General features: G+C 49.8%; 1 protein-coding gene across 1 annotated transcript in view; it reads right to left on the reverse strand.

Annotated features, from left to right (window-relative positions):
- Positions 1-229: 229 nt before the first annotated feature.
- Positions 230-13,283, reverse strand: part of iqgap3 (IQ motif containing GTPase activating protein 3) — a 13,374-nt gene continuing 320 nt past the window's right edge. Inside the window, exons 2-38 of the mRNA XM_047598773.1 lie at positions 12,521-12,608; positions 11,944-12,100; positions 11,787-11,864; positions 11,559-11,635; positions 11,395-11,462; positions 11,171-11,284; positions 10,440-10,615; positions 10,288-10,366; positions 9,894-10,057; positions 9,673-9,760; positions 9,439-9,602; positions 9,100-9,260; positions 8,906-9,021; positions 8,676-8,821; positions 8,325-8,415; positions 7,706-7,873; positions 7,099-7,241; positions 6,830-7,000; positions 6,668-6,751; positions 6,508-6,579; positions 6,284-6,353; positions 5,960-6,168; positions 5,737-5,889; positions 5,192-5,355; positions 4,889-5,113; positions 3,835-3,975; positions 3,658-3,742; positions 3,318-3,556; positions 3,102-3,234; positions 2,874-2,976; positions 2,675-2,792; positions 2,510-2,597; positions 1,853-2,065; positions 1,573-1,736; positions 1,343-1,465; positions 1,111-1,219; positions 230-780 (exon numbers count right to left, since the gene is read on the reverse strand). Of these exons, the coding sequence (XP_047454729.1) occupies positions 667-780; positions 1,111-1,219; positions 1,343-1,465; positions 1,573-1,736; positions 1,853-2,065; positions 2,510-2,597; positions 2,675-2,792; positions 2,874-2,976; positions 3,102-3,234; positions 3,318-3,556; positions 3,658-3,742; positions 3,835-3,975; positions 4,889-5,113; positions 5,192-5,355; positions 5,737-5,889; positions 5,960-6,168; positions 6,284-6,353; positions 6,508-6,579; positions 6,668-6,751; positions 6,830-7,000; positions 7,099-7,241; positions 7,706-7,873; positions 8,325-8,415; positions 8,676-8,821; positions 8,906-9,021; positions 9,100-9,260; positions 9,439-9,602; positions 9,673-9,760; positions 9,894-10,057; positions 10,288-10,366; positions 10,440-10,615; positions 11,171-11,284; positions 11,395-11,462; positions 11,559-11,635; positions 11,787-11,864; positions 11,944-12,100; positions 12,521-12,608 (4,856 nt within the window). The 3' untranslated portion in view covers positions 230-666. The remainder of the gene's footprint in view (positions 781-1,110; positions 1,220-1,342; positions 1,466-1,572; positions 1,737-1,852; positions 2,066-2,509; positions 2,598-2,674; positions 2,793-2,873; positions 2,977-3,101; positions 3,235-3,317; positions 3,557-3,657; positions 3,743-3,834; positions 3,976-4,888; positions 5,114-5,191; positions 5,356-5,736; positions 5,890-5,959; positions 6,169-6,283; positions 6,354-6,507; positions 6,580-6,667; positions 6,752-6,829; positions 7,001-7,098; positions 7,242-7,705; positions 7,874-8,324; positions 8,416-8,675; positions 8,822-8,905; positions 9,022-9,099; positions 9,261-9,438; positions 9,603-9,672; positions 9,761-9,893; positions 10,058-10,287; positions 10,367-10,439; positions 10,616-11,170; positions 11,285-11,394; positions 11,463-11,558; positions 11,636-11,786; positions 11,865-11,943; positions 12,101-12,520; positions 12,609-13,283) is intronic.

Here is a 13,283-nt window from a genome sequence, read left to right on the forward strand (position 1 = left end):
GTCGTCAGGTGAGATGTGGACATGAACCTTCCTCACTCTTCTCTTCAGCTTCTGATTCTCATTTGGCCTCAACACTGAGGTCACGTGTTTTCATCCGGATTGAGATCAGAACCAGATTTTATTAAAAGTGTCTCATCATGATGAAGATGATGATGAAGCCAGATGTTATTAACCCAGATGTGACTCACGTCCTGTTAAGATCTAAAGTTCAGGAAGAACCGAACCAGAATGAACTTAAACTAAAATCATTTATTCGGTAAAAAGATTTAAAAACGTGAACAAAGAAAAGAGGAAGTGACAGGAAATATTTACAGTCAGTAGAACATGCTACATGCTACATGCTATATGCTAAGTTATATAACCCGCCCACAGCAGTGATCGCAGATAGTTATTGTCTCTGGTGTAGAGAGAGGACGTGTCGCTCGGTTTAAATTCTACTAGGACGAATACAGACAGATAATAAACATATAGTGTGTGATACAGTGATGGGTTTAGTGAAGAGGCCTCGCTCTGTTAGTATTCAGGTGTAAAAACAGGAGTGCAGGGAGATGTCCCACTCTGTTCTGCTCATATATAAAGTAGGACAGCTTTATAGATGTAGATAGATATATATATATGTCTAGATGATAAATAGAAACACAAAGATAGGAGAGAGACAAACATCACTCATTTCTTGAAGAACTTCTTGTTGAGGAGGAAGATGAGCAGATTGACGTTGACTTTGGCTTTATCGAACATCTTCATCACGGCTACGCCCTCGTACTGGAGCTGCAGCAGGTCCTGCAACACCACCACAGCCGTCAGGTATTTGATCTGATGTGCACCTGGTATTTAACCTGGTATTTTAAGGTCAGGACTAAGACTTTCCTTTTAGACAAAGCTTATAGTTAGAGCTGGACTTAACTGTCCCTTAGTGATGCTGCTATAGGTCCAGGCTGCAGGGGGACGATGCACTGAGGACATGTCCTCTCCTCTTTCTTCTCCGGCTCCTGTCCTCTAATATCTTATCATTTATTTTCTATTACTAACCGCGGCCTTTGTGAAGCGTCTTGACACAATTTGTGTTGTTACTGATGCCATGTAAATAAAATAAAACTGAATTGCATGTACCTGGTATTTGAGTGGGAACTCTTCCATCTCGACTCCAAGGAATCGAGCCTTGACGTTGAAGCTTCCTTTCTCGGATCCAGGAACAATGTCAAAGATGACGTTCTTAAACCTGGAGAGAAGAGATTGAGGTTAACATTGTCATCATCACCTAGATCTGCCACAACATTAGGAACAGTGGCAGTAGAAGGTCCAGACATAACCAGGTGGTCTTAATGATGTGGCCTATTCTCACTGTGAGGTCGGCAGGTCTTGAATCTCTAACAGAACTCCCTTCTCCTGCAGCCGGGCGGCGCTGTAGCTCAAAGCAGGAATCTTCTTCTTCCCTCTGCCGTCTGTCTTCTTATTGGCTGATTTACTGCAACACAAGCCAATCAGAGAGAAGGATGAGTCACAGCCTGAGAGCCAATCAGAGAGAAGGATGAGTCTCAGCCTGAGAGCCAATGAGAGCGAGGACAGGTGTACCTGTGGGGGGTCAGGTGGTCCAGACAGGAAGTGATGTAATGTCTGTAGTAGTCCACTTGTTCACTGTGGAAGTTGCTCTTCACCTGCAGCTGGTTCAGAGTCTGACGTAGCTTCAGAAGCTCCGCCCCCCGACGCTGGCGGCGCACGCGCTGCTGACGGATGTCCTGGACATTCAAACGGATAGGGTTAGCATCTCCTAGCTTAGCACATTAGCCTCCACTGCTCAGGTAACTAGCATGTTAGCTTCCCTCGCTCTGATAGCTTAGCATATTAGCCTCACCTTAGCAATCATCTGCAGGATCTGGTTCTCAGCCTGAGACGATCTCAGAACCCCCAAAGCCTCCAGGCGACGAAGACTCCGGAGGATCTTCCTCTTCTTCTCCTCCAGACCCAGGTTACCATTGGCAACCAGAGACGGGTTCCTCTTCATCTTCTCAGGTGTTTGAGCATCTCGACGAGCGCGACGTTGAACCAGCCAATCATGACACACTTCCTGTTCCAGAGGGTCAGGTCACAGGTGTGAGTCTGTCACCTGCTCATGTGTGTGTGTGTTAATGTGTGTGTCTGTGTGTGTGTTACCTGGTCAGGTGTGTATTAGTGTGTATTAGTGTGTGTGTGTGTGTGTGTGTGTGTTAATGTGTGTGTCTGTGTGTGTGTTACCTGGTCAGGTCTGTATTAGTGTGTATTATTAGTGTGTGTGTGTGTGTGTGTGTGTGTGTGTGTTACCTGGTCAGGTGAGGTTGTGTGTGTGTGTTACCTGGTCAGGTGAGGTTGTGTGTGTGTGTTAGTGTGTGTGTGTTACCTGGTCAGGTGAGGTTGTGTGTGTGTGTTAGTGTGTGTGTGTTACCTGGTCAGGTGAGGTTGTGTGTGTGTGTTAGTGTGTGTGTGTTACCTGGTCAGGTGAGGTTGTGTGTGTGTGTTAGTGTGTGTGTGTTACCTGGTCAGGTGAGGTTGTTGTCCTCAGGATGTCTCTCAGAGAGTCCCCTGACTGAGTCCTGATTACGTCGATAATCAGCTGCTTAGTGCTAAACAAACAAAGATTTAAAATACTTACAGACCTGAGCAGGGAAGGCTAACATGCTAAGCTAACATGCTAAGCTACCTGAGCAGCAGTCCTCTAGTGTCTGGTTTGTCGCTGGAGTCGTCGAAGATGTCAAACTTGTTGGTGAGAGTCAGAGAAACCTCTGGTCCTGGTCCTGGATCAGCTGATGACGACTCTCCTGAAACACATGGTCAGAAACATTAGCATTATCAGCGATGCTGCTAATGCTACTAATGTTGCTAACAGCTGGCTTTAGTACCCATGAGCTCCTGTAGGCTGGGAACCGGTCCAAGGTCCTTCAGTAAAACCCTGAGGGGGTCTGAGGGGTCCGGACACAAAGCTTCATGGTGGTCCAGCAAGAGCTGCAGGGACAGAGATGGGGACGGGGACAGGGTGAGACAGAATGAGATATCCTCCAGATCCAGATCCTAGTTCTTGTCCTGGTTCTGGACCAGGTCCTGGTTCAGGTTCAGGGTCAGGTCCTGACCTGGTGGGTGTTGCGTAGCTCGCTGACTGAGATGTAGATGACGGGTCTGTTGACGATGAGCAGCTCTGAGAACTCGTCCATCCTGAACCTGTCCTCTGGTTCCGGGACGTCACAGACGGACACCAGGAACTTCCTGACAAACAGAACCCCAGAGAGAGCCGTCAGAAACCTGGACCAGGACCTGACAGGGGTCCATGCTGGGTCCGAAGCAGAGACCTGAACTTGCTGTGGGTCTGGCTGATGTACTGGTTCAGGGTTCGGACGTGGTCCCCGTCGCCGTGGAAACTCTTGTTGGAGGCGGCGTGCTGCAGCATCCGGGCGATGGAGCCAAGGAGGTGGCGCTGGTCGGGCTGCAGGACGGATCCGGATCCCGTCGGACGGTCCACCACGTCAAACCCATCTGGAGCCACGATTGCTGGGTTCATGTAGCGATAGTAGACCAGGTTCCCCACGATCTGCAGGATTTAGGACATTTAGGACCAGAGGGACGTCCCTACAGGGGCAGAGTCTAGGACATTTAGGACCAGAGGGACGTCCCTAGTGGACGGTGCATCACCTTGTACAGCTCGTCCTCTCTGGCCTCAGGGAACTTTGCCTTCAGGGTGTCTCTGAGGACCTTGGCCGTGTAACGTAGACCATACCTAGGACAAACCCAACAGAATAAGATGAGGGAGGGACAGGAGGACAGTTCCAGACGTGTGTCCTGAGGGTCCAGGTTTGGGTGGAGACTCACGGTAGCTTGTGGAGGTTGGAGGTGATGGCTTTGAGGACTCGGTCCGTCAGGTTCTTCAGGTTGACCATAGCGATGTCGATGCGTCTCTGGACTTCAGGGTGAGACAGAGCGTCCTCAGGAGACACCTCGTAGGGGAGAGAGCTGCAAAGACAGACCAGTCCCTCAGAGGTCCACAGGTGAGTGTACAGGTGAGTGTACAAGTGTATGTACAGGTGAATCTACAGGTGAGTGTACAGGTGAGTGTACAAGTGTATGTACAGGTGAATGTACAGGTGAATGTACAGGTGAATGTACAGGTGAGTGTACAGGTGAATGTACAGGTGAGTGTACAAGTGTATGTACAGGTGAATGTACAGGTGAGTGTACAGGTGAATGTACAGGTGTACAGGTGAGTGTACAGGTGAATGTACAGGTGAGTGTACAGGTATACAGGTGAATCTACAGGTGAGTGTACAGGTGTACAGGTGAGTGTACAGGTGAGTGTACAGGTGAGTGTACAGGTGTACAGGTGAGTGTACTGGTGAGTGTACAGGTGTACAGGTGAGTGTACAGGTGAATGTACAGGTGAGTGTACAGGTGAGTGTACAGGTGAGTGTACAGGTGAATGTACAGGTGTACAGGTGAGTGTACAGGTGTACAGGTGAGTGTACAGGTGAGTGTACAGGTGAATGCACAGGTATACAGGTGAATCTACAGGTGAGTGTACAGGTGAGTGTACAGGTGAGTGTACAGGTGAATGTACAGGTGTACAGGTGAGTGTACAAGTGTATGTACAGGTGAGTGTACAAGTGTATGTACAGGTGAGTGTACAAGTGTATGTACAGGTGTACAGGTGAGTGTACAGGTGAGTGTACAGGTGAATGTACAGGTGGGTGTACAGGTGAGTGTACAGGTGTACAGGTGAGTGTACAGGTGAATCTACAGGTGAGTGTACAAGTGTGTGTACAGGTGAGTGTACAGGTGAGTGTACAGGTGTACAGGCTCAGAGTAGAGCCATGATATCTTTTGTTTATGTACCTACAGCTTCTAACCAACATGTTTTTATGAACCCGACCTCTTGTGTCCGGTTTGGGTCTCGGTCTGGTTGATCCAGGTCTTGTAGACGTCCAGTGGGTCGGTTCTGATGCTGAGGGTCCGGTCCTGCAGGACGTCCTGGAGAGCCGGACCCAGAGCCTCTCTCAGGGTGTTCTGACCACGAGCGTGACGGTAGAAGTTCACCAGCATCCTGATGACGGTCGGATTCCCTGTGACCACGTCCTGAGGCCGCTCCACTTTCAGCCTGACGTCATAAACCACAGTCAGAAAAACGCAGTGACATCACAGTGACATCACAGTGACATCACAGCAGGTAGGTTACCTGATCTCATATCTGAGCGCCTCGGTGAACAGCTGCAGCAGCAGGAAGGCCTCCCGCCGGTCAGAGCCGTAGTTAAACAGACTGAAGACCAACATCTCCACGAAGGAGGTGGAGCGGCTCTGAGGCATCAGGAAGATCAGCTGGGCCAGGTACAGAGGCTGGGTCTGAGACACACACATCATCACTCACCTGGACCAGCTAACACATCATCACATCATCACATCATCACTCACCTGGACCAGCTAACACATCATCACATCATCACTCACCTGGACCAGCTAACACATCATCACATCATCACTCACCTGGACCAGCTAACACATCATCACTCACCTGGACCAGCTAACACATCATCACATCATCACATCATCACTCACCTGGACCAGCTAACACATCATCACATCATCACTCACCAGGACCAGCTAACACATCATCACTCACCTGGACCAGCTAACACATCATCACATCATCACTCACCAGGACCAGCTAACACATCATCACATCATCACTCACTTGCAGTAGGTAGACAGGTATGTGTGTGTTACCTGCAGCAGGTAGAACAGGTGTTGATAGGCCTCCAGTCTGTCCCTCCTCTCTTTGCTCAGAGCTTTCAGCCCTTTACTTTTCTCCACATCCATCAGGTCTGAAAGCTGCTCTTTGTTTTTCTTTGTCAGCTTCTTACAATGAGACACCACCTCCTGTTCAGAGAGACGGGTCAGGACCAGGTTCTGTAGGGGGGTCAGGACCAGGTTCTCTGGGGGTTCCTACCTGCAGCGTGGCCCGGTTCCGGACCAGGAGGCCAATCTTCAGGTCCATCAGGTTCAGGTCTGACTCCAGCTGCCGGTTGAAGCGAATGCTCCTCACAAGCTCCTCCCTCAGACGCAGAAGCTCCGCCTCCTCTCTGATGTCACCATCCCCCAGATCGAGCAGGTGAATGAACTTCCTCACCACTGACAGAGGGGGCGTGGCTGAGTGCACTGAGACAGGTAAGGCGGGAAGAGCTTATCAACAACTGAAACTGGCTAATGAGAGCCAGCACCTCGTTAGTGACCTCGTTAGTGACCTCGTTAGTGACCTCGTTAGTGATCTCACCCAGCATCCTGTAGTCCTCTCGGGCTCTGTTGGCTCTGAAGAAGGCCTGGATCTTTACCACAGCGCTCACCTGTGGAAGACAGTCAGCCTAGCTTAGCATAAGGATAGCATAGCATAATAGCTTAGCATAAGGATGGGCCCTTAATTGCCCCCCCCGGGGACAGTAAGCCTAGTTTAGCATAAAGCTGGGACACAATTAGCCTAGTTTAGCATAAACGACTCACGTTGCGTCGGAAGAAACTGAGCCGAGCTTGATGGCGTCGTCTCATCAGCCACATTCTCACAAACGACTGGATCTGGTCAATGAGAACATTTATTATTAATTAATTATGATAATAATTAATATAATGTTATTCCCAGTGTTGTCTCTCAGGTGTCTCTTACCTTGACCACAGCTCTCCAGTTCCCGTAAAGGACCTCCAGGCGCTGTCGGTACGCCCTCTGCTGGACAAACCTCCTCCAGTGACTCTAAAACAAGCACCATCATTACCATGTTAAGCTGGTCCGCTTCTCCCCAAGTCTGGACTGATGGGAACAGGCTCTCACCTGGATGGTAACGGCTGCAGGTGTCTGAGTCCTCAGATAATGTTGCCGAGCCTCGAGCTGCCGTCTGATCAGGAACCCGCGACACTGAGCCTGCAGGCCGACTATGAGGGCTTCCCTGCTCCTCCAGAGGACGCCACGCCTGAACGATGCCGAGACACTGCTGACCACTTCCTGTAGGTCACATTACGTCACACGACAGGTGACGACTAGAGATGGGGACTGACCCACTGACTGAGGACTCTAGGACCTGTCCCTCGGGTGTGTCTCACCTGTATGTCCTGCTGGTCCATGAAGACGTTGTTGTGTCTGAAGCCGTCAGGTGTGTCCCAGCGCCCCTCCAGTCTGTTCAGGTGAAAGTAATAAAAGGATCCGTCCTGCAGCCGAACTCGAACCCACGGACTCTTGTTGTCTCCTGGACACACACAGACCAATCAGCTGTTTGCGTTAGGACGTTAATCTGGACGTCTGGGAATCTGTTATAAGGTCTGTGTGAATCATCGATGTCTGTAATTTATAAAAGTAAAAATTACAGTTTAAAGTAACACAGACGTCCTGAGATAAACCTGGTCCAGAGAAAACCACCTCTAGGATTTAGTTTGATTCTGGTCTTTTTTCTGTCTCTTTTCTCGTCCTGAAGACGTTTAATGAATCAAAGTGTGGACAGATGTGAGGGAGCAGAGACACATTCATTCAGACCAGGATGAACCCGTTAACTCCACCATTCATGTGTTCATCAGGTCCTTGGATCAACAGACTCTGATGTAGAGTTTATGATCCATAGAAAGAGGAAAGTGTCTCTGACCTGCAGCAGAGACACAACTATGGACATTAGAGGACCATAATATCTGAACCCCAGGTAACACTAGAGCTCTTTACCTGAGTCCTTTCTGTGAGTGATCAGGGCGTTCAGAGCTCTCTGATAATCAGCAGCACAGTCAGGATGAAGTCCCTGTAGCGCCACCTCTGGTAGAGACAGAACACGCAGCGTCTGCTTCACCCGCTGCTCCTTCACCGCCTGGTTCACGGCCGCCACCGCCAGACACACTGGGACACATTCAGGAGACGTTACTGCACCACCACGAACCACTGACAGCAAACCTGACTGATGCAGAGGCTGCGATGTTAACGTAGAGACTAGCTTAGCATCACAGCAGGAATGTAACTAGAGCTGTGATTGGTTCTCTTGGTAGCAGCGTGTTTCCGGCTGCTTCTCCATCTCCTCCATTTTCTAACTGATAGTTCTGGATCAATAAAGAATCGGTCAAGTCAACTGAGGAGGGTTGGAGACACAAAGTGAAGCAGGAAGTAGAAACAAACTTGAACCCGACCGGTAAAAAGACACAGCGCCTCGTAGTGTTTGGGTGGAGTTGTCACAGGGGGAACCAGACGGACCAGGTACCAACAGAAATGATTCTTGCAGATGTTGGCTACGTGCGAACGATACCAAGTCCAGTCCCTCTGTACTATAACAGAGTTTTTAGATCATGTGACTCACTCTTCAGAGCTTTCTGACTCTGCTGATTGGCCGTCTTCACCACTTCCTGGATATCAGCCAATCCCAGCTCAGCTCCCGGGTCCCTGCACACCTGAAGCACAGAGTGAGTAACTTGGTCATCTGACTTCAGGTGTGACGGCTGTGTTGCTATGGAGACCCTGCGTGATGTCATACCTTTTCTAATTTGATTTTCTCTTACTAACCACTGTGTCTGCTCCAGGTTTCTTCCTGTTAAAGGGAGTTTTTCCCTCAGGCTGCTCTGGAGGTTTCAGGCTGTTTTAGTGAAGCGTCTTGAGACGATTTGTGTTGTTATTGGTTCTATATAAATAAAACTGAACTGAACTGAATTACCTGGGCTCTGAGCAGCGTCAGATATCTGCAGCCGTTGGCAGGCAACACCTCCTCCACGCCACTAGAGGGCAGCAGCAGAGCAGAGAGCAGGGCCTGGATGTCACCACCCACCACAGCCTGGCGGACCTGACCCCCCCACAGCAGCCCTGGAGGGGTCACACAGGGGTCAGGGGTCAGACAGGGGTCACACAGAAGTGTTGTTGTGTTGTTGTGTGGAAAGTGTCACATACGCTGATGCTCTTCGTGCTCTGAGCTGTTGACCGTGTTGATTCCCTCCTGGAGCTGATTCCAGGTGAGTAGACGTCCTCCCTCCTGCTGCTTCACACTCAGCAGAGCCTGGTAGTACCTGCACACAGTGATGACGTCACTGACCAGGTGACGTGTGATGACCTCATTGACCAGGTGACATCATCACGACTCTCACCTGTCCATCAGGGTGTGATCTACCTCAGACAGTCCAGCTGAAGGACTGACCAATGAGGAACCAAAGCTCTGTTGGGTTCCCGCCTCCAAGGCTTGATTGATGAGTGCGACAGCTGACAGCATCTCCACGGCAACAAACAGCTCCTCCTGCTGCAGTTCCCCCTGGAGGAACCGAGAGGAAACACAGCAACATGATCGCCCCAACAGCTGCCTGTCTCAGGTGAGTCTCAGGTGAGTCTCAGGTGAGTCTCAGGTGAGTCTCAGGTGTGTCTCAGGTGTGTCTCAGGTGTGTCTCAGGTGTGTCTCAGATGTGTCTCAGATGTGTCTCAGGTGAGGTTACCTGCTCAGTCTGCCTCTGCAGCAGCTGCAGCTCTCTGTGGTAAAGCGCTGCAGCTGATGGAAACACTTCAGGCAGCTGGAGGTCAGAGGTCATCAGGCAGCTGACGGTGTGTCTGGGGTCGTTGCCGCGCAGCGACGCATTGACTCTGGTCACAGCTTCATCAACTGAAACACACACACAGGTTCATCCTGGGTCCTGGTCCACAGGTGTGTTCAGGTACAGGAAGTTACTCACCGCTTCTGGCTCTCTGAGCATCACGGTTACCAACGGCAACGCCTTCCTGCAGCTCGTCAGGCTCCAGAGGGTCAACACAGCCCTGGTCCTAAGGTCAGAGGTCAGAGAGGTCAGAGAAAGGTCAGAGAGGTCAGAGAAAGGTCAGAGAGGTCGGGGTCACAGCCAAGGTGTCTACGGTGTCATTATTGTTATTATTGTTATTATTGTACGTGTTTCTGTACCAGGGCCTTCTGCTGCCGGTCGGCTGACAGCTGGTCCAGGTACCAGGACACGTTGTCGGGACGAAGGCCTCTCAGGGCCAAACATGGCAGCTGCAGAGCAACGAGCAGAGAAAGTTCATCTGCAGCATCCAGAGCCTCATCCACCTGCTCCACGGCAGAACGGACTGGGACAAAGACCACAGGAGTTAGAGGAGGAGGAGGAGGAGGAGGAGGAGGAGGAGGAGGAGGAGAGAGGAGGTGGAGGAGAGAAGAGGAGGAGGAGGGTTAGGGAGGAGGAGGAGGGTTAGGGAGGAGGAGGAGGGTTAGAGGAGGAGAGAGGAGGTGGAGGAGAGAGGAGGAGAAGGAGGTGGAGGAGAGAGGAGGAGAGAGGAGGTGGAGGAGGAGGAGGTCTCACCGTTGACCACATCAATGTTCTCCTGGATCTCCTTCTGTGTCAGATACTCCTCATACATGTCTCTGTCCTGAGGTCGTCCCTGTTGACACATTAGAGACAATCACACCAGGACATGAGGTCTCTACTGGTGAGGCAACGTCCCCCAGACTCACCTCCCCGGCCGTGTCCTCCTTCGTCCTCCTGGCCTGCAGCAACACTTCCTGGTAGAGGCTGACCAGCGCCTCCTGGAGGCCAGTGAGCAGAGCAGCAGGGTTCCTCAGAGCGTCCCACGTGTCCTCCTCATGTCCTCGCTCTACTGCCTCATTGATGGCGAGCACCGCTGCATGGACTGACAGGACACAGGGACACAGGGACACAGGGACACAGGGTTAGGGCTGGTTCATAGTCCACTTCCTTCCTCACAGTGAAACGTACACTGCTCATCCACCAGGGGGCAGCAGAGTCACCAGTGACGAGGCTACACATAGTATCTTTTTATGTGTCTACTGAATTTGTCCCTCACATATTTCAGTCTTTTTTGACGGTTTCTATTCCCTTTCCCATCCTGGCAGACATTTCTATCCACCCATTCTCCTCTTCACCCGCCATGTTTCAAAGCGGCTTCTTCTGTTGTATAATAAATTGGCGCATTACGTGGTATAGTGCCCCCCATGGTGACGGACGGAAATACATGTGCTGCGTATCGAAAAATCTGAGAACACATCACAACACATCATGGCAGCCGATGAGTTTGAATCAGCCCTTAGGCTCCTCCTCCTCCTGAAGCAGGAAGTAGAAACTAAAATGAAGCAGAATGACCAGGTACCAAAAGAAATGACTCAAACCGGACTAGGATACGCACATAAGCTACTGCAGGACTATTAGTTAGAGCCTCTGTCTCTACCTGCCGCCTGGTCCACTGACAGCTCGTTGGACAGGATTCCTCCAATCTTGTTGAAAGCCGGCATCTGGATCCCATAACGGTCGAGCTCCAGCTTCATGTTGGAGATCTCCTCATCTGAACACAGACACAGATGAATCAGGCTGTGATTGGTCCAAACGTCTCTCTCTTGTCTCTTTGTCTCTGTCTCTGTTTCCGTGTCTGTCTCTCTGTGTCTCTGTGTTTACCTGTGAACTTGACTTTTCCATAGAGGTCATGAATCTGTGGAGCCAACCCCAGTCTGTACAGGTACAAGCTGCAGAGAGACAGGTTAGGGTTAGACAGGTAGACAGACAGGACGGGTAGAGACAGAGACAGGTGGACAGACAAGTAGACAGGTGGACATGCGAACCTGAGTGCGTGGATACAGTAAACAGCTCTCGGCATGTTCTTCTTGTCATAAACGTCTGTAGTTTCAGGGTGGAAGATCTGACAAGAAGAAGAAGAAGAAGAAGAAGAAGAAGAAGAAGAAGAAGAAGAAGAAGAAGAAGAAGAAGAAGAAGAAGAAGAACAGCAGTGACTGGTCAGGATTCAACATGATAATGAGCCAAAGCTCTGATTGGTCCATCTGTCCACTGACCACCGGCAGTCCCAGCGTCGTCATGGCGTTCCTCCAGTGGTTGATGTTGTCAGTGTGACGGAACTGAAGACCCACAGCCTGGAGAAACCAGTACAGCTGATTACCGACTACTAACACATGGTAGGTTCCAGCAGGTAGAGCAGGTGAGTCATGTGACCTGGTATCGCAGCTGCTCCGGGTCGTAGATCTTCTTCAGAGGAACGGCTGTTGGAGCAAAGCGATGGCCCAGTTTGGCGAGAACGACTCCGTTCCTCAACGCCTCCTCCAGCTCAGTGGGTGCAGGAAGCTCCTCCCCCAGACACGCCTCCATCCACCTGAGCATATTACAGAAACTACAGGTGAACAGCAAGCTCCTCCCCCGAACACACCTCCATGGTTACTTGTGTGAATCGGGAACTGAACGATTTCAGATGTTTTCAAGTTTACTAATATGTGGTGAAAGTCTCTGATGACGTCTCATAGAAACTAACGGATCCAGATTCTTGACCTGAACACCTTTTGTAGCGTCTCACATAAAAGAAACTACGCAGGATTTTCTGGGAGCTTATTGAAGCTTGTACACAGACTATTGTCGACCACTTCACCAGAAACACTGAGAGTCTGACACTAATAATAAAAAAACACAGTCTGCAAGCACAGCAACAAAGTTAACTGAACAGAGCTGGACATTTGGTTAGCATGTAGTTAGCATGTGGTTAGCATGTGGTTAGCATGATAAGGTTGTGCTCACGGACCTCTTGGCCTCCTCCAACCTGCACAGGTACTGATAGGCCACGTTCTGGATCCTCTGCTCATCCATCTGCTCCGCTGTCAGACGCTCATCTGTCCAACACACACAACACGCTGTTAGCATAGTGGCTAATGGGCTAATGGTGCTTATTGGGCTAGTTAGTAAATTACATAGTTAGACAGAGATAATGCACTGTCTGATAATCACCCTGGTCTTCTACATCGCTCCTGCACTTTAGATTGGTATTTATGTTGCATTTGTATTTTATCTTATTTTATTGGTAATTTTTCTTACACTGTCCTGAGTCGGATGCAACGGAATCGGTTCTGTAAATAACTTGTGCATATAAAATGACAACAAAGTCTGTCTAAGTCTAATTTATACAACGTGCAGTAGATGTACGTGTGTGTAGTAGTAGCAGATTGTGTGTAATAGCAGTAGATCCTGTGTAGTAGTAGTAGTAGATTGTGTGTAGTAGTAGACTGTGTGTAGTAGTAGTAGTAGACTGTGTGTAGTAGCAGTAGATCCTGTGTAGTAGTAGTAGTAGATTGTGTGTAGTAGTAGACTGTGTGTAGTAGTAGTAGTAGACTGTGTGTAGTAGTAGATTGTTTGTGTAGTAGCAGATTGTGTGTAGTAGTAGTAGCAAATTGTGTGTAGTAGTAGATCCTGTGTAGTAGTAGCAGATTGTGTGTAGTAGTAGTAGCAGATTGTGTGTAGTAGTAGATCCTGTGTAGTAGTAGCAGATTGTGTGTAGTAGTAGTAGCAGA

The sequence above is a fragment of the Mugil cephalus genome, chromosome 11 (genome assembly GCF_022458985.1).
Source record: "Mugil cephalus isolate CIBA_MC_2020 chromosome 11, CIBA_Mcephalus_1.1, whole genome shotgun sequence".
Classification (NCBI taxonomy): Eukaryota; Metazoa; Chordata; class Actinopteri; order Mugiliformes; family Mugilidae; genus Mugil; species Mugil cephalus.